The sequence below is a fragment of the Vidua chalybeata genome, chromosome 26, assembly GCF_026979565.1.
Source record: "Vidua chalybeata isolate OUT-0048 chromosome 26, bVidCha1 merged haplotype, whole genome shotgun sequence".
Taxonomy (NCBI): domain Eukaryota; kingdom Metazoa; phylum Chordata; class Aves; order Passeriformes; family Viduidae; genus Vidua; species Vidua chalybeata.
In genome coordinates, this window is record NC_071555.1 from 1,510,191 (window position 1) to 1,529,249 (window position 19,059).

Here is a 19,059-nt window from a genome sequence, read left to right on the forward strand (position 1 = left end):
GTGTTCTGTGTGCAGTTTGCCTGTAATTCCCTGTACGAAAAACACGACTGAGGAATTCACGGGAGTGATTACTGGGCAAGGAGACAGCAGTGATGTGACTTACCACTTCTGTCCACTCTGCGTTGCCCAAAGAGCATCTGTGCTAAACAGGCTCGCTGCCATACATGAGGAATTCCACTCCAGATGTGAGCCAGCGGTGGGACAGCCACACGCAGCCGGAGAACTGTGTAGAGGGCAGGGGCTGTGCAGAGGGCAGGGGCTGTGCGGACAGCACGGGCTGTGCAGAGAGAAGGGGCTGTGCAGAGAGAAGGGGCTGTGCAGAGAGAAGGGGCTGTGCAGAGAGCAGGGGCTGTGCAGAGAGAAGGGGCTGTGCGGACATCGCGGGCTGTGCAGAAAGAAGGGGCTGTGCAGAGAGAAGGGGCTGTACAGACATCAGGGGCTGTGCAGACAGCAGGGGCTGTGCGGACAGAAGGGGCTGTGCAGAGGGCAGGGGCTGTGCAGACACCAGGGGCTGTGTGGACAGAAGGGGCTGTGCAGAGAGCAGGGGCTGTGCGGACATCGCGGGCTGTGCAGAAAGAAGGGGCTGTGCAGACATCGCGGGCTGTGCAGAGAAAAGGGGCTGTGCGGACAGCACGGGCTTTGCAGAGAGAAGGGGCTGTGCGGACAGCACGGGCTTTGCAGAGAGAAGGGGCTGTGCGGAGGGCAGGGGCTGTGCAGACACCAGGGGCCGTGCGGACATCGCGGGCCGTGCAGACATCGCGGGCCGTGCAGACACCAGGGGCTGTGCAGACACCAGGGGCTGTGCAGACACCAGGGGCCGTGCGGACATCGCGGGCCGTGCAGCAGCGGGCTCGGGGCCGGGCTCCGCGGGCCGCGGGCACAGAGGAGCATCCCCGGGACCCCCGGGCCCGCCCGGGGCGCGGAGTCCTCCGCGCCCGCAGGGGGCGCTGCCCGCGCCGGCCGCTCCGGCGCCGCTCTACCCAGCGCCGCGGTCTCGGCGGCACAGCATGGCGGAGGAGAGCGCCGTCTGCAGCTTTGTGTTCAAGAAGCGGGTCCGAGCCGCGGGCAGCGGCCGGCGAAAACGGCCCGGCAGCGACCAGGAGCGGGGTGAGGGCTGGGGGGGGACCCGGGCGGTGCGGGGAGCCGAGCCGGTGCGGTGCGGCGCGGCGGGGAGGCGAGGGAGGGCCTGGTGCCGCCCTCAGCGCTGCCCACGGCGGGGCTTGGCCGCCCTCCCCAGCCCGTGTGCGTGCGGCGGAGGGCGTGAAGGACCCCCGCGGGTGTGCCACGGCGGGTTTCGGTTGGGTATTAGGAGGAGGCTCTTCCCCTGGAAGGTGGTCGGACACTGCCCAGGCTCCCAGGGAACGGTCCCAAGGCTGCCCGAGCTCCGGGAACCTTTGGACAGCGCTCCCAGGGTGGGATTGCTGGGTCTGCCGCCGGGGGCAGGGGCTGCCTCAGGCCTGGGCCGTGCCCCTCACGCCGGGCTTTCCCCGCAGAGAGCAGTGGGGAGGAGGGCAGCACCGTGGTGCGCAAGGAGCGGCGGCGGGACACCCCCAACCCCATGATCCAGAAGGTAAGAGAGCTCCGAGGGAGCACCTGCTCCATCCAGGGGGGCCTGCGGGGGCCTGCCAGGCTCAGCCGGGACAGCGCTGGAGCCTTTCCTCCCCCGTCCCTGCTGTGCCCCCCCAGACCAGGCGCTGCACGAGGGAGAGGCCGGAGTACGCGCCGAGCAGCAGCGAGGACGAGGATCCTGCCAAGGAGATCGGGGTCACCTACAAATCCACCAGGTCGGCGGTAAGGACGGGCAGCAGGGGGCCTGGGGTGTCAGCTCACGTGGGGCTGGGGATCCCACCCCTCAGAGACAGAATCTGCCACTCTGAACATGGGATTGCACGTTCTTTCCTATGAATGCACCTCCCTGTCACGGCTCAACAGCCAAGCACCTTGTGCTGGGTTTGCTCTGATGGTCCCTCCCTCCCCGGGGAGGGAAAGGTTGGCCTTTCCCTTTTAAAGGTGGGAGTTAAAACGCCAGGATGCCACTGGACTTGCCCAACACTGCACAGATTTTTCAGGAGAGGGAGCCGTTGGATCAGGCTGGCTCAATTGCTGGGTTTGTGTTTTCAGTGCTAGACCATCTTTGGCTGCTCCCAAGGCAGGCAGTGTTTGGTTTGCCCAATATTGGCATTACCAGTATTGAGGACGGGATGTGCCTTGGCTTGTCTGGCCCCTGTGGCTGAACCAAACAGTGGCCACTGTGGTGTTTCACCCCAGAGACACTTTTGGCTAGCTGGGGGGTAGGGATCCCACCAACCAGGTACGGGAAGGAGGTCTCAAGGGGCAAAGGACACCTGGATGGCCCAGTGCCCCCCGGGAGTAGAGGGCATCTTTTGAATCTGCCCAGTCACTCGATGCCCTTTCTGGAGTTCCAGGAGTGACAGACAGTGCTGGGCAGGGGTCAGGGTGGGGAAAGGAGGAGTGATTGACACACCTGGGAGGAAATCTTCAGGGGAGAAACCCTGGGTTTGGGGGTAAACCATGAAATCACACTGCAACAGCCCAACCTTCTGGAGAGAAAGGGATGGGAGGAGGTGACAGCTTTGGCACTCTGCAAGCTTTTGGCACCTAAGTTGGATTTGTATCTAATTGAGGCTGGCTGTAATTATTCTCTGGTTTCTGTGCAGCTGTTCTCAAAGATGTGATAAAAGTTAGGAATAGGTATCTGTTCAGTCCATTAAAGAGGAATCTAAATCAGATCACTGTGTTGAAACTGAATTTTGGCCATCCCCAGCTGGGTCAGAAGCTCAGTAACATCCTGTGTGTGGGCAGGAGGTGTTGGGTGAACTGACACCCGCCTGAACTGGGTGACATGGGTGAACTGAGTGGGGCTTCCAGCTGAGCTGGGGCTGAGTGTGAAGGAGTAAAACAAGTGTTCCCTGACTGCAGGCTAAAATTTGGGAGCAATGAGGAATTAGCACTCTGGCCTCTGCACACACTAGGCTGGAGCCTGAGGTGAATTCTCCCTAGGAAATGCCAAGGGATAAAGCAGATGTGTTCAGTTCTTGCTCTGTGACAACCCTCAGGTAGACAGGAGCTGTCTTATCCAGGTGTTCCCTTCTCTCTTGCCACAAGTTTTCCTTGCTTTTCAGAAACCTGTAGGCCCAGAAGACATGGGAGCCACAGCAGTGTACGAACTGGACACAGAGAAGGAGAAGGATGCCCAGGCCATCTTTGAGCGCAGCCAGAAAATCCAGGAGGTGAGTCAGCCTTGCTCCTCAGGGACTCGTGCTCTGCAGCAGGAGAGCCTGTGCTTGCTCATCCTCTTCTCCACACCAAGAAGAATTAGAGTCTCATCTTCCCTAGAAGTTCAAGGAGCCAGGAGTATAACCTTTGCAAACAGGGGAGTTTTGTGGCTTTATTGGCATCTTGGTGTTAAGGAAGGCAAGGTGGGAAGGAAAACTGGTGTCAGAGTGGTACCAATTAATTCATGTCCTGAAGCTCTCCTGATCCTTAATCATCTCTTCTTGCTTTCCTAGGAGCTGAGAGGAAAGGAAGACGATAAAATTTACCGTGGCATTAACAACTACCAGAAGTATGTGAAGCCCAAGGACACATCGATGGGAAATGCCTCCTCAGGAATGGTGAGGTGAGTTGGGATGAGCCTCAGGGTCTGTGACCGCAGAGGAGCTCACGCAGTATCCCAAAGGCAGTGTTTGGGGCTGGAACTCTGCTGTCACTGCCAGTTTCTGCCTGACCAGTGTGGTGTGTGGTGCTGCTCCAGGGCCACTTTGGAGCCAGGCTGAGCCTCTGCCCCCCTTTCAGGAAAGGCCCCATCCGTGCTCCGGAGCACCTGCGGGCCACGGTGCGCTGGGACTACCAGCCCGACATCTGCAAGGACTACAAGGAGACCGGCTTCTGCGGCTTCGGGGGTGAGTGCCTCGTGCCTGCAGCTGAGCACCAGGCATGCCAAGGGATCCAGTCCAGCTGTGACCCCGTGTTTGGGGTGCTGAGTCACAGACCCTTCTGTGCAGAGCTGTTTATGTAAGGTTGTCATGCGTGCTATCCCTTCTGAAAGCCCAGGGCCTCTAATTAGTGGTTATAGGAGTCCTGGAAGGGACCCCTGGGATGTTCCAGTGACCCACATTCTTACAGGTATTGTGTGCACTGAGACCATGTGAGGGATGGGTTTTCCTGTTCTTTGTCCCACCTCCCATGTGCATAACTGCTGGAACTGTCCCTGTGGCACAGGGAGGATGTTACTCACAGCCTATCAGCACGGAGGGATCCTGTACCTGCTCCAGGAGCTTAGTGCTGCCCTGGAGAAGGAGCAATCAGATTTCTCCTGCTGGGCAAAGCTCAGGCTACCCTGGAATTAGGTGTCCTGGTAACACTCTGCCCTTGCAGCCCGTCTCTCACTTTCTCTTTCTTTGTGCTGCTCAGACAGCTGCAAGTTCCTGCATGACCGCTCGGACTACAAGCACGGCTGGCAGATCGAACGGGAGCTGGACGAGGGCCGCTACGGCGTCAACGGTACGGCCCCTGTGCCCTCACAGGACTCTGTTCAAAGCCCTGCAACTCCTGCTGCAGGACAAGCTGAGGGCCAGGAGGCACTGACAGTGCTGAGCAGAGCTGCTGCTTTCACATATCCCCTGGCTCTCTGTGAAGGAGAGCACTGCCGTGTGGGTCCCAGCAGCGAGCTGTGTGCAGCTGGGGAGATGGGGCCGTCTGTCCCCCTGATGCCCAGGAGGTGGGATGTCATTTGTCACTCATTCCAGAGCTGTGGCCCAGGGCTCATGAGCACTGCTGTGCAAATGGGGGCTATTCTCTGCTCAGCTGGAGCCAGAACTTGGTGGCAGCTGGTTTGGAAGAAAGTCTAAAAAACAGGAGAGAGCTGGAGGATGTTTCTCTTTATAGCAGTGAGTGGGTGAAGTAGAAAAGAATTTTCTCCTGAGATGAGCAACAGGCCTGCTGGCTCATTAGCCCTAATTATAGCACAGTCCCACACGTGTTACTGACATCAGCAACAACCAGATGCCAGAGCTCCATTGTTTCCAGCAGAGATTGAATCCCACCTGCTGTGCTCTCCCCTTATTTATTTTGTGCCCCACACGTGGGCTGGCCTGGCCTCTCCTCTCACTCCACTCTGGTTTACTTTCTCTGCTGCAGACGACGAAAACTACGAGGTGAGCAGTGATGAGGAGGACATGCCTTTCAAATGCTTCATCTGCAGAGGTTCCTTCAAGAACCCCGTGGTCACCAAGTAAGTGGTTGTTTGGCATGAGCAGCACGTGTGCTGTCGATGCAGCTCACGAGTCATTCATTCACTATTGAGGCAAAGACAAACCCAGCCCACGGGCTGTGGGTGGAACCTGCTTGTTGTCTGCCCTGGCTTTCTGGTGGGAGGGGGAATCCCGTGAGAGCCAGGGAGTCTCATAGCTGCATCTGGAGCATCCCCTCAGAAGAGATCTCAAACACTTATTCAAGCAATTTTTAGATTTCCACGAATGCTGCCTCATTGCCTCATCTTTGCCCCTTAACCTTGAGATTTTGTTTTCCTGGACACTGAATGGCAGCTGCACTGCCTGAGCAGTGAGCATGGGGAAGCCGGGAGCTTGGCAAGGATGAGGAGGAGGCTGAGGACAGCTCTTTCTCACTCTGAATGCTGTCCTGTGTCTGGAAGAGCTCACTGGTGGCTCTCTGCTGTCGCTGCACACCAGTGAAGCAATGCTGAAACACCTTCCACAGGGACAGGGATGCAGAGGAAGCTGTGCCTGCAGCTCACTTTCGCCTCCCCTGGGGACCACAGAGAGAGTTGTCAGGCAGTGGAAAGGGCTGCCCAGGGAGCTGGTAGAGTCCCCATCCCTGGGGAACAAGGAACAACTGGACATGGCACTCAGTGCTCTGGCTTGGGTGACAAGGTGGTGTTGGTCAAAGGCTGGACTCGATCGTGGAGGTCATTCTCAACCTTGATGTTCCTGTGACCAAGCAGGCAGTAGTTTCTGACTCTAGGACACAGTGGCTGTGTCTGGGGGCTTGCAGCAACCTCCATGTCTCCATACAGGTGTCGGCACTACTTCTGTGAGAGCTGTGCCCTGCAGCACTATCGCAAATCCCAGCGCTGCTACGTCTGTGACAAGCAAACCAATGGGGTCTTCAACCCTGCAAAAGGTAATGGACACCTGGGGAGAGGGGCTTCTGGGGGAACACCTGAGCAGCAAAGGCACCAGCTGCTGCTGGAGCTTCCTGGTGCTGGGCCTGGCCCTGAGCTGCAGTTCACAGTTCTTGGCTGCCAGCAGAGCTCAGTTAGTGTCAGAAAATGCTGAATCATGAGCAACATGAGCATCTGTGCTTGCCCTGTGGGGAACCTGGGGAGTGACTGGAGAGGGAAGGGCGTTGTGCCATGGGAGCAGAGGCAGCAGCTTGTGTGGTCAGTAGTGCTGAGGGAATGACTGTAACAGCTCCTGCCTGGACTCAGCAAACAGGAGTGGCTCCAAGCAGAGCCTCTGTAGGGATTTTTGGTAGCTGCCCTGGTCCTGGGTGTTCACAGGACCTGGGCCCCTGGCTCTGGGGTGGGGCAGCCCCTGCACCCAGAGCCTCATTGTGACTTTTCTGTTTTTCAGAGCTCATGGCGAAACTGGAAAAACACAAAGGGGAGGAAGAAGAGGAGCAACAGTCAGACCGAGAAGAGGATCCACGGTAGCAGAACACATTTTGTACATAACTGAATAAAGCTTTTGTAGGAGGAAAAAAAAAAGCTACCAGCTGTAGCCAGGGATTCTGTATCCAACCAGCAGCTACTGAACTATGTCCACCGGTGCTGGACTCTGTCTTTGCTGCCCTGTGGGGGCACAAGGCAGGACAGGTAAGACTCAAGGGCTGAGTGAGCCATCTGCTACCCCCAGAACCCCTGAGTGCGGCCGGGGAAGGAGGGTGAATGTTCAGTTACTTTGTAATTGCTGCTTCTGACCACGGTGCTGCCGTTTCACTCCTAAGTGTGCACGCAGGGAACAAAGTTAATTTAAGCCCCCAGTCTTTGAGCATGGAGCAAACTGGAGGCATGGGCAGGGATGAGAAATTCAAGCTTGCATTAAGTTCATCCTTCACCCTAAAAATGCTAATTCATGGGAAAGCAAGGCTGGAGCACTGCAGTTACTGGGCATTTATTCCCTCCTGACTTGGTTCCTAGAACTCAAGATAGGGACAGAACTTCAGTGGGCTGCATACCTTTTGAATCAGCCCTGTTTGTAAGACTTCATAACAAGCCAGGAAATTAATATCTTCTTACTAACAGATTAAATCAGGAGCCAAACCTGATCACAGGGAGGAAGTAGAACTGGGCCTGGCCTTAACAAACACTCCTGCAACTGGGAGAATTTTACTGAAACTTTAGAAAAGAGCAGGTGCAGGTGTTTGCAGCTTGTTGGTTTAGTGGATGTGTGTTTCTGAAGCATGAAGGCAGCTGCCATAAACTGGTGAGCTGTACAAAACTAAGGTAAAAGCAAGCATGCACAGCCAGCCTGTCACCCTCTGTGATTCACTCCATCATCCTGCACAAACAGCAGACTTAAAAAACAACTTCAGAAATATTTTATTTGTTTTGGAAAAAAAACTAGAGTAACAAACTTTTCAAGTACAGTTTATAAACACAAGAAGGACCTGTTGCCAGCACCACTACTCCCATCAACTGCACCTATACAAGGATTCTCAGTGCTTCAGTAAAGAGCAGATGACCTTCAGCACCATGGTCCTTGGAAAAAAAAAAGTCAAACTAAAAGCCTTAAATACACCTCCAAATAAACCAAACACCACGGAATGGGGGAGAGCTGCCACAGCAGCAGGGCAGAGTCACACAGCCATGAATCACAGGGAGCCACGTGGGCAGCTTTTACCTGTCAGTGAGGGAAGGCAGAACAGCAATGGTAATGGAAAGGTTAAAGTTCAATTCTGTACAGGAGTTGTGAGCAAGAGGATCAGCATGAAAATCAATTTACTTTTCCTCTGTGCCAGGGTAAGTCACTGAGAACAGGCAGGTAAGAGTGTTTCGTGCTGTGAAACCAGCCCAGCTAACATGAAGTTCAACTGGAAGGGGATAAAAAAGCTGGTACATTGTCCAGGCATCCACACTGCTCTGGTGACCCAGGAAGCTGGAAGGGGGAGGCTGGAAGGCCCTGTCTGACCTGGAGCAGAGCGCTCAGCATTGAGTGAGAAGTCTTCAAAGCCCTCTCCAGACTGGAAGAATCCAGTGCTGCAGAGGAATGCCCAGTGCAGCAGCAGTGCCTGGAATGGCATCAGCTTGTCTTTGATCTCCCGTTTTTCATCACAAAGCAGTAACTAAGAATATAATCCCTTTTCCCCCCCCCTTAAAACTTGCCCTGTGACAATACTGTCACAGGAACTTGACTAGTTCTAAGAGAATGCCCAAAACTAAAAGCTGCCCACCTCCCCTCAACTCTAAGGCACCCTTAAAAGAGAAAAAAACAAAGAGGGCAGGGACATGCAGCCTCAACTGTGAGGAAGCCAGTGATTTTTAGAAACACATAAATAGAGACCATAACTACACAGACTCACTCAACACCCTCGAGTGCTCTACCAGAGCTCAGCTGGAAGAATGGGGCTCTGGGCACTGCACCTTCTGGAATACTCCACAGCTCCTTGGGTTGATCCTTTTCTAGCTCAGGTCTGTCCGTTTGTATCCAGGCTACTTCTTAAGTAAACAGGCAGTTGAAGTTCCTTCCCAAGGACCTGTAAACTCTTCTGTGTGTAACATTCATCAGCTTTTATGAACAGGACCAATAAATTACAATGTCCAGAAAGCTCCTCAGTGTAGTCCCTGTTTCTCTAGAATTCCCAGTCATCCACATCCAGCTGCTCCAGATTTGATACCAACCCAAAAATGCCACTGGGATCCTGTGGCAGTGTCCCTTCCAAATTGGTGATGGGGGTGACAGGGCGCAGAAGTTCAGGGAGTGCTTCGGAAGCACGGCGCTTGATCTGCATGGGAAGGACAGAATGAGCACACGGGGCTGCTCAGGTGCTGCTCCACACCCAGCACTGCAGGCAGAAACAACAGGCAGGAAACCAAAGACCCTTTGGTCTCCTTAAGGAGCAGGTTAGAACTGCCTCGCCCCAGAACTCAGCAGCCTGCAGGGGAAGAGCTGTTGTGGCTCCCAGAACAGGCAGATTTAAAACCTCTCTTAGATGTTTCAAGAACAGCCTAAGCATCTCCCCCAATGTGACAATCACCACGCTGCACTACAAATAATCAAAAAACTGACTTAATCTTCCCGATCACAGAAAATTCAGCAACTCAACATCCCCACCCTCACAGCAAGACAAAGCAAAGCACTGTGCTGTAGATAAATTAGTTCCTTACCTGCTTAAAAAAGGGGTGACTGAGCAGAGTGCCTGCACTTGGCCTGTGGAAGGGAGGTAGAATGAGGGAAGCACACAAGAACATGAGTCAATACTTGAAGTCAGCTAGTGGGAATAAGAAAATACCAGGGTCCTTCCTGCCTCTTCCATTTCTCAGCTGTTGGGTATCTCCCTATTTTCAGCAGCAGCACTGCTTATTAAGCATTTACAATCATGTAATATTTTATGCAAGGAGTTCAACCTCCTTCTTCTATAAGTTACATACTTGCACCCCCTACATGTGGCCAAGGACGTTACCTGAGCAGTGGGGCACCCCTGAAAAGTCTGTCATGGCTACAGACTGCCCTCACTACAAAAAAAAAAAAATGCAGCTTTGATCACTTCCCATCATTGCTCTCTGCTGGCTGAAGAGCAGCCATTTGTAGTGATGGGAACTGGGCCAGAAATACAAGTTGTTTATTTTCCTGATGTGCAGCACCACTCATCCTCCAAGGAAGGCTGCAAAGGAATTCCTCAGGCTCTCATATAGGAAGAGCTCAAAGTGTTAACACTGCTTGTTCTACACAGTTGGACTGCTCTCCTGAACAGATAGGGCACATCCTCCCTCCACTACACTTTTGGAAAAAAAACTGTAAACAATATCTGCTAACTCCCACAGTTTAACCAGCCCTAGAACAGCACAGGTGGGGAGAGCAGCCTTCACCTGGCTTTACCTGAAATCGGGGTTCCTCTGGAGGCACTGCTCCACAAAGTTGTGGAAGTAGGTGGAGAAGGTGCGGAGGTAGGGGTGCAGGGCTGGCTCCCCGTTGGCCGCGCGCACGTTGCTCACGGCCGTGCTCTCCCCCATCCCGTAGTTCGCGCTGGAGCGGGACGTCTTCATGGTCAGCTCGTCAGCAGGAATTGTGGTGGTGTCGAGCAGGCAGGGAACAGTTCCATTCAGCTTTTCCAAGAGCATCTGGAAGAGCGGGGGCACAAGCAACAGCACAGTTAAGGTTTCCCATTCATGCAGGCAGGTGCTCATATCTGTGCTCATATCCCAGCGCAGTTCTAGGTGCCAGATGAAGGATGAGAAAGGAGCTTGCAAACCTTACCTGAGTAGAAGGCATGTCTTTAAATGGGACGTGTCCATTTGCCAGCTCACAGGCCGTTATCCCCACGCTGTAAATGTCAGATTTTGCATCGTAACCCTGCAGATTCTATGTGAAAAGGAAAAGAAAAATTAACTTCAGGGACTTGGATGTGATTGAATGGGCAATACTCACGACTTTGACTGCAAGTCAACAAACCCAGATGATTAGAACAGGAACAGCACAAGCCACAGATACACTGGTTTATTGTGGTGAGGGTTTTTTGGTTTGTTAAAACACACAGTTGAAGGCAACATGTATGTAACTGAAATCAGCCAGCCTGTAGGGATGGCCTCTGCCCTGGGTAACTTGCATCTGATGTAACACTTTGTTAATGAGACAACCTGTAGAGGTGCCTACAATTAAACTGTTTAGTCAACTAGATCAAATTCTACCCACTTGCCCTGCATTCACCGCAGATCTGTTTCCTTTAGCCTCTCCCCTTCTTTCTCCTTGCATTCATGTACCCTCCCCCTTGCTAGGGGTTACTGGTTTTAAGATAAAAAGAAGAGAAAAAAGGACTAGAGCTCATCACAAGAAAGCATATCCCCTCAACTTGCCCTAAGAGCTCACAAAATTATACAGCTACAACACATCACTAAACACAAGCAATTTCTCTTAAACACACCTGCTGCAAAACCTCAGGACTGAGCCAAGGCAGCACTTTGATGCTGTATTTGGGAAAGTCATGAACAACTTTGAGTCGTTGCCCGTGGTTGATCATACTCAGGTTACTCCGCAGGCCAGAGAGGTACACCTTCCCATCTACAGAGATCAGGATATGGCTGGCTTTAACACTCCTGGGGAAAAAAGGGAAAAAACAGTCAGGTTCCCTGGCCTTTACTAAACAGCTCAATGCACAGGACAATAACTGATCGGCTTCCTACCAGGAGGCTGAGACTCCTAATAACCATCTTTGGATGCTGGGCAAAATCAATTAACAGGATTCTATTACTCACCTTTGCAAGTTCACAAAGAATGTTTCTGTGGCGAGGAGAAATGTAGGACTAAATGTTATGGATTGTGATTTTAGATACACAGTGGTCTTTGGGATAAGTTTGTTCCACAACAACATTTTCGTGCAGCTTAGTAAGATCAGTGATGTCACTTCCCACGAGTATCAAACTGATTTGCTCAAACAGCAAAGCAATACAAAATTTAACATTGTTCTGTGTCTCCTGATTCATCCTCTGCCCTACTCTGAGTATTATTTCCAAGAACTTCCACCAGAAGGAAAACGACCAATGTATTTTTCAATACCTGTGCACGTAGCCCATATGGTGGATGTAGTCAAGTGCTTTCAAGACACCTTGAAGAATGTAAGCAATGGCCAATTCAGTCATCCCATCCGTAAAATGGGTACAGATTAAATCTTTTGCAGAACCTAGAAAGAAACAAAACACCACCTGTCAGAGCAAAAGCCCCAAGGACACCTCAGCCCTTCAATTTCATTTCACAGAACATGAGAGTCAGAAAAAGGTACCCCCTCTCCACTCACCATAGGCCATGAAAGAAGTCACTACCCACAGCTCATTGTCAGCTATGAAAGTTGCTTTGTATGGCACAATGTTAGGGTGGTTGAAGAGCTTGGAAACATGAAGTTCCCCCTAAAAGAAAAGATATTTTGATTAAATTTAGTAAATGCAGAAACATGACTGCAGTATTGATAGGCACTGCTCTCGCTGTCTGTCCTCTTCTAAGCTTGCATGTTGAGTGGTATTACCTGCAAGAATGTGACCATTTCATTTGTGCAGGCCTCCAAGTTCACTCTTCTGACTGTGACATACTCTCCTGTGGGTTTATACCTGGCCAGGTTCACAACCATCAAGTCTTCAAAACCTCTGCCTGAAACAGAAAGCATGAAAGCTTCAGTAATGCTTTTGGAAGCACTGAGAGAACTCCTCTGGCCCCTGACCCTTCAATAATCTTTACCCTCACTCACTGAAACCACTTCTGACCTTGTAAAAAAGAGCAATTGTTCCATCAGATACCACCTTCCTTGGCATGTATCTCACTGAGAGGAATCCTCCTAACCAGTAGAATTATCCTGTCCTTCAAATTCAGGACTGAGGCAAGTGATTAGGAGCACCAAGGGCAGGTTTCAGACTGCTTCTGCTGACTGTACTGCACCCCCAGCATCACTGACCCACTACATGTCCCTCTCAGGTGAAAACCTTTACGACTGGCATCTCATTTTTTACTCAAATGATTTCAAAATCAAAGATGCAGACATCCAATATGAAAAATAAGCAATCAATCAAGAAAAGGACAAATCTGCAGATATTATTTTCTTTACAAAGCAGACTCTGATCCTCCAGCCCTCGAGAATTACCTATGATAGTGAGCAACTCATAGCAGCTGCTGTCTGGCAGGAAGTTGCTCATGGTGTCCCTTTTAGGGGAAGAAGCTATCGACTCGGAGCTCGCCTCATTTGTCTGAGGAAAAAAAATGAAGTCAGGTCAAAGGAAATAAAGATCACCTGCTGGAAAAATCATCTGCCCCTCATTATCATACACTTCAAAATAATAGGAATACAGAAGAGGATTTAGTTGCTGTCAAAATAATTTTAAATAGTCATTTATCAATTGAAACTCAGGAGATGCCTCATTTCAGAAGATCCAGACATCTGTGTTACAAAACATGTAACAAGTAGATTTTTAATTACTGTAAGTGAGAATTTATTCAGGAATATTTTGATAAAGCCAATTATTATTCCCCAGGACAGCCTAAACTCTGCTTTACAGTAACTGCCTTTCTCTTATAATTACAAACTTCTGTGCCACCAGCCTGTTGCCCGAGCCAGAGCCAAAGGGAAGCTGTTCTTAGCCCTCCTCTGCACTGTAACAGTTGGTGTTCCTGGTGGGTGCTGCAGCTCCTGGTTTTCAGCTGCTCACCTGGGATAAGCCCAGCACAGCTTAGCTGAATGGTACAAGTGATGAAGAAAATCAGACAGGTGAAAAGAGAAGCTCCAAATGAAAGCAAAAACTGCAAAGCATAAGTGCTTCTGAATTAAAAAAAAAAAAAAAAAAAAAAGGGAAAAAAGCACCCCCAGACCACACAGGGAAGCAGCACTCCCAAGCCTGTCAGCTTTCCCTCACTCCATCTGACATAAAGCTTTCTGCCTTATTTACATACACTGAAATCTTCCCCTGCAGGATTTTGCAGATGATAAACTTCAATGTTCTTGCAAGTTCTTTTATACCCTCCAACTCCTTCAAATGTCCAAAGTCACAAGGAGAGCAACCTAAAGGGGATTAAAATTTATGTGGTATCTAAAACTGTCTTTAGTTATCTCCAATTTCCAGCACATTAACTCCTCCTGGCATTTGGAACACCAGCTCAATTTTTCCACCTCATTCTTCATCAACTGCAAATGCCCTTTATCAGACCTTTCTCGTGGTACATGAAGCAGAAAAAGTTTGTGCCTTTTCCTACCATGACAGCAGACTCTGTTCTTTATTTCCATCACTGATAGATTGGAACAACACAGTGACAGCTGAAAAACAAGGGACTTGCTGTTCTACCCTCAGCCCAGGGTAAATGCAGTGCAAAGAGCACAGACAGCAGTTTGCTGTGAATTACCTCTGGGTGCTAAGTGTACTTTGGGAGTAAATTAGAGCCACACTTCCCAAATTCCACCTTTTCAACTGGCTTTGAAGAGCACGCTGCCTACCTTTAAAGTAGGTGCATATTCCATTAAGGGAAAAGGCAAAAATTAAGGTTTGCTTTGGTATAATTTCAGTGCAAACAACTCAGTCCCATCTCAGCATAGCTAAAGCCCCTGGGAGCAGCATTCCCAGATCCTTTCCTTTAGTGAACACTACAGTGCTGTTTCTTGGCTCAGAACGGGCAGCAGCTTTCCACTCAGGATTTCAAACCTCTGCTAAAGAGGCCTGTCCATTCTGATCTCAGCTTTATCATTCATTACTTCTTTCAGCAATTTCACACAGTCCTGTCAACAGCAAGACTGCCAGGAGAGACACACAGGCAGACAGAAACCTCTGAAGCACAAAGGCACCACCAAGGAGATGGAAGCAGGGGGCTGGGAAGCAGTCATGGAGCAGTGACAGCTGGTGAGACACTGAGCAACACGTAAGTGCTTTGCTTTATTAAAGTCCACTCCAGGGAAGAGCATAAGCCAACAAAACAGATGCAAAGAATTCAATAAATTTAATCTCATTAATGGTGTAGGCTGTGCAGTAATGGAAAAATACAGTGAATTCCCTATTGAAAAGTCTTCTAGTCTGAGGTCTTCACTCACCTCTCCTCATGTGAGCAGTGACCAATAAGAGTTAATGCAAAAGGAGCTCAACCAGAAATTTATCAACATCATACAACAGTTTAAAAAAAGGAAGTTAAACTGAAATGTCATTTATGAGGTACTGCAAAAAAGCTCCTCAGTGGTTTCACACAGGACAATTTTTGGTGTATGGTCAAAAGCAGCTGCAAAATGAAGTCCCATATGACCAGTTTTATGGCATGACATTCATTTAGAGCTGGCTTTTGGCTTCCGAGTCCAGCTTAATTTGAGATAGATTTAAAGGAAATTAATCTTTGAAAGGCAACTACTGGTATAAATGCCATAACACAATCACTTATGGGATGCTTGCAAGGATCTGCATTTGCCAAATGACATTCATCTGAGTTAGGAAGAGGGAATATCAGTTTTGTTCTGCTGTCTTCCCCTCCATCACCTCACTCCCTACCTCACTTCAGCATAAACAACAAAAATTTTCCTCCCACCCCCCTCCCCAAATTATGTGCCTTTTTCTACAGCTCTGGTGGAAAAAAAAAAAGGCTTTTATTTAGATGTAAAAAGATCAAAATGAGAATCAGCATGTGTCTAAATCCCAAAAAAAAACCCTTGGAAAAAAACAAAACAGATGCTAATCCCAATTTCCTTCCAGCCAAGCATGTCTAACACTCAGCAATTAAAAAAAAAAGGTGTGAATTTACTCAATTTTATATAAAACATTCCATCTACATCTCCTATTTTGAGCTTTGTTTGTGCCAGTAAATTACAGACACTGGCACAAAAATCAATTATAAGCAGCTTGAACTGGCAAAGTTATGATCAAACCACACTTAATTTGTGTTTGTAATTAGCTTAAACTAGAGCAACACCTGCACACCTGTGGTGTGGGGAGGTGGGTAATCATTTAGATTAAGATACTCTATTGTTAATTGTGATATTTGATGTGTTACATGCTCATTATGAACCAGACAGTGAGCAGTCAGGGCCTGCAGAACAAACTCTTTTCATAAGTTCCATAAAACTAAACTCTTCCTTCTTTCTCTGAAGGATCAGAACTAAATCACCTCAAAAAGAGACCCTTGAGGGGCTGGGGGGAGGAGAATGACAAACAAATAGAAATCCAAGAGATTAAGTTTAAATTTTTGAGTTATCACATATAGTTTGAAAACCACACACCAAAATCTCCACTCCAGGGTGAAACCTGTTTCCACACTTGTAGAGCTAAATATAGAGATGAGATATATAACTAAGATAAAAAGAAAAATCAAACTTCCACAAGGAATAATCTCCATGCAATGAACCACAGCACCACAGCCTGCACAAGTCACTTACTTTTCTCCGAGAGTCACCCGGAGGCTGCTCTGGAGTAAAGAAATTAATTGTTCACCATGTTGTGTTCAACAGATACCCATTAAAATATAGTTGGAAAACTAAGTAAATAACCCTAGATGACCCTTTTCAATATCAAATATACATGATTTTTTGTTTTATAGAAAGACATTTAATCTGCACACAAAATTGCAGCACAGGTCATCCTGCAGTACATGTAGAGGATCAAAGAGATTCACATAGTGCTACTGTTTGTATATTTGACATAAATGTAAGGTGACAATTTTTTTTTTTTTACTGTAACTCTAAGTATTAACCTTCTGTCACGTCCCTTATTGCAGGGGAGTAGGACTTGGTGATCTTTAAAAGTCCCTTCCAACCTGAACAATTCTATGATTATAAACACATTCAAAGATGACTCTTACATAGAGAAGAAGCTACCTAATATTATTTAAAGTAGTAAAAACTCCTTTAATCCCCCTGGAAGCTCAAAATCTAGACATATTCCTTATGCTCTGTTTGTTTTCCATGTCATTGATCAGGAATTCTGCATCCCAGTGGGCAACTTTGTTATGCAGAAGCAGAGCACAAACCTGTCAGCTCCTGCTCCTGGGGAGCCACCAGCAGTTTCAAAATCCATTTTTACTCAGAAAATTATAAATAACCTTCCCAAACCCCAAATCCATCTTTTTCATACGAAAAAAAAAATATGTGACTAAGCTAAGCAATGCAGAACTATTTTAGAACTGTTATCAATATGGAAATGATTTCCAAATAACTTGCTACACCTTGGACACTTCCACGTTACATTTCTGGGCTTAGGGAGTTTGAATACCTGGATTGATAAGTGATAAGATACATCTTTACTACCAAATTACCAAGCTTTACAGCTAAAATAAAACATTTCTAGCAATGCCATTTAACAAGAGGAAAACTTACCTCCAAACAGCTCGAACTCTCTTAATCCTTCAACAATGAACTTCTCAGACACCCACCGCTGAAAGAAATAAAAATTCTCCACGCAATCAGTTATTCCATCTAGAGAAAGGTTTCTCTTCCCCTTCCCCACAAGAAAAAAAAGCCCAAACTTCAGTGGTTCTGCTGTGGTCTGAAATTGATTTGCTGCATCACCAGTGACATCCTGATTTTGGACAAATTATTATTATTATTCCCTTTCTGGGCAAATTACATGTGCCCAGAAACCCCACAGGTGCTGCTGTTATTCCAAATCAACATGCACTTTCAACAAAGTTAATACAATTTAATCCATTCAAACAAGTTTTTATACATGCACATACAGCAAAAACAATCAGTATGCAACAACCCCATCATACAGCCAAATAAAAGTTGGCTTTTTAGGTGTAAGAGGTTTAAAAAAAATGCTTTCACTATTTACAAAGAGGTGGTGTCTTTGAGAATTCAAATATTTTGGTTATATATCTATTGACTGAATGCAAAACTAGAACATAAATATGCTAAAGCTGTTGTTCTCTTCCAGAATTCATGTTTGAAATTCACAGCAAGCATTAGGTTGTGCAGAGGAGTGTTTCTACCACTATCCAATGCTGCACTTCAAATAATATACATATATATACACAGAGAATACAATAGAATAGAAGATTTTAAGCTTGCAGAGGGTTGATCACGAAGTTAAATCATCTATCACAAACACTCCCATGGTAGAATTTGCTACTTAGCAAAAGAGTTTAACAGCTGATGATGTTCAGTGCACGGGAAGCTGGTCCTGGAGAGCACCAAGGAGCCTTTAGGTGATGATGACCCAAAACTTGTATGTAAGAATACCATCTGAATGCATCAGAAGTGGTTCTGCTGCTGGAAACTTCCTCATTTTCTGCTGAAAAGCAGAATCAAACAAAGCTGTTGTGTTTAGCTTTGCAAGCAAAGTGAAGGGGGGAAAAAAACCCCATAAACTGTGACACAGGTGAGGAGGGGACTTCTTAAAGAACTGAAAAGAACCAGCTTTTTGGCCCTTTTTCTTCACTGCAAAGCCCATTAGAGTCCCTCTGCACCGCACCCCAAGGAGATACAGGTGTATGTGTGAGCAATAAAGGCTTTAGTGCAGGGTTTATAACCCTGACCCACGTCCTGTTATCAACCCTGTAATCAGTTTTCCTGTGCTCTCCAGGCCCGGCCACTCTGCACAAGCGCAAGACCCGTTCTACCGAGACACGAGGGAAGCTGGAAGGTCTTCAACACTCACCCTAATGCGCTCGGGTTTACTTACAAGGAAAGACATGGATCCGCCGCCGTGGGGCACGCGCAGCAGAAAGGGCGGCACACCTGCGGGCACAGGGGCGCGTCACCCCTCAGCGAGCACCGAGCCGCCCTCACGCCCGAGGCCCTCACCTACCGGCGGCCCCGGAGAGCGGTAACCCCGGTAAGCACCACCCGCTACCCCCACAAAGCGCCGACACCCCCGAACTCCCCGCGGGCCCGGCAGTCCCAGGACAGCGGTAACTCCGGCAAGGACTGCCCGGAGCTCCCCCCCGCCCCAGAGCAGCGGCCCCCCCGAGCAGCCCCTCACCCGTGCGGGGCCCTCCCGCCCCCGGGCCCCTCACGGACCCCTCAGGCCCCTCACGGACCCCTCAGGCTGCGGCCGCCGCTCACCGGCGAGAGACGCTGCGCGTGACGTCACCGCGCCGACGCGTGACGCGCGGGGCGCGCTCGCGTGACGTCACGGCCGGAGCTCCCGCGAGCGGCGGGGAAGGAGCCGGCGCCATGTTGGGTCCCTCAGAGGGGCCGGGGCGGCCGAGTCCTGCGCCTCGGGCACATCCAGGCGCGCAGCACTGCGGGCCGGGAAAGAGACCCACTGGAAAAGAGCTGGGGGTGCCGGCTGACAGGCAGCTGAACGTGAGCCCAGGTGGGCAGCAAGGCCAATGGCACCTGGCTTGTCAAAACGTCAGGGCAGGGATTATCCCCCCCACCCGTGCCAGGCACTGGTGAGGCCACACCCCAAGTGCT

General features: G+C 49.5%; 3 protein-coding genes across 13 annotated transcripts in view; 2 read left to right on the plus strand and 1 right to left on the minus strand.

The window, feature by feature from the left end:
• The first annotated feature begins 994 nt into the window (after positions 1-994).
• On the plus strand, positions 995-14,814 carry LOC128800115 (E3 ubiquitin-protein ligase RNF113A-like). Of its 2 annotated transcripts, XR_008434916.1 has the most exons (11): positions 995-1,107; positions 1,494-1,570; positions 1,687-1,791; positions 3,144-3,251; positions 3,531-3,640; positions 3,817-3,923; positions 4,435-4,524; positions 5,161-5,254; positions 6,056-6,162; positions 6,615-6,856; positions 14,431-14,814. XR_008434916.1 is itself a non-coding variant. In XM_053965071.1 (10 exons), the coding sequence occupies exons 1-10, from the start codon at positions 1,008-1,010 to the stop codon at positions 6,692-6,694; spliced, it is 978 nt and encodes a 325-aa protein (XP_053821046.1). In that variant the 5' UTR covers positions 995-1,007; the 3' UTR covers positions 6,695-7,460. The 2 variants fall into 2 exon arrangements, 1 of the variants encoding a protein (XP_053821046.1); XM_053965071.1 differs by lacking the exon at positions 14,431-14,814 and having other exon boundaries at positions 6,615-7,460.
• On the minus strand, positions 7,559-18,749 carry STRADA (STE20 related adaptor alpha). Of its 9 annotated transcripts, none has more exons than XM_053965057.1 (13): positions 18,681-18,749; positions 18,299-18,378; positions 17,017-17,074; positions 16,081-16,109; positions 12,826-12,928; positions 12,217-12,338; positions 11,992-12,100; positions 11,754-11,877; positions 11,122-11,293; positions 10,458-10,562; positions 10,080-10,321; positions 9,368-9,410; positions 7,559-8,985 (listed from the first exon to the last, which is right to left on the minus strand). In XM_053965057.1, the coding sequence occupies exons 2-13, from the start codon at positions 18,332-18,334 to the stop codon at positions 8,833-8,835; spliced, it is 1,296 nt and encodes a 431-aa protein (XP_053821032.1). In that variant the 5' UTR covers positions 18,335-18,378; positions 18,681-18,749; the 3' UTR covers positions 7,559-8,832. The 9 variants fall into 9 exon arrangements, with proteins under 9 accessions (XP_053821032.1, XP_053821036.1, XP_053821037.1 ...); XM_053965061.1 differs by having other exon boundaries at positions 18,706-18,723; XM_053965062.1 differs by having other exon boundaries at positions 18,323-18,378; positions 18,681-18,699.
• Positions 18,393-19,059, plus strand: part of DDX42 (DEAD-box helicase 42) — a 28,261-nt gene continuing 27,594 nt past the window's right edge. The window contains exon 1 of one of the 2 annotated variants that reach the window (XM_053965010.1): positions 18,393-18,475. The gene's annotated coding sequence lies outside the window, so the exon portion shown is untranslated. Of the gene's footprint in view, positions 18,476-18,797; positions 18,959-19,059 lie in introns of those variants that run through there. The other variant, XM_053965009.1, reaches the window with a different exon arrangement.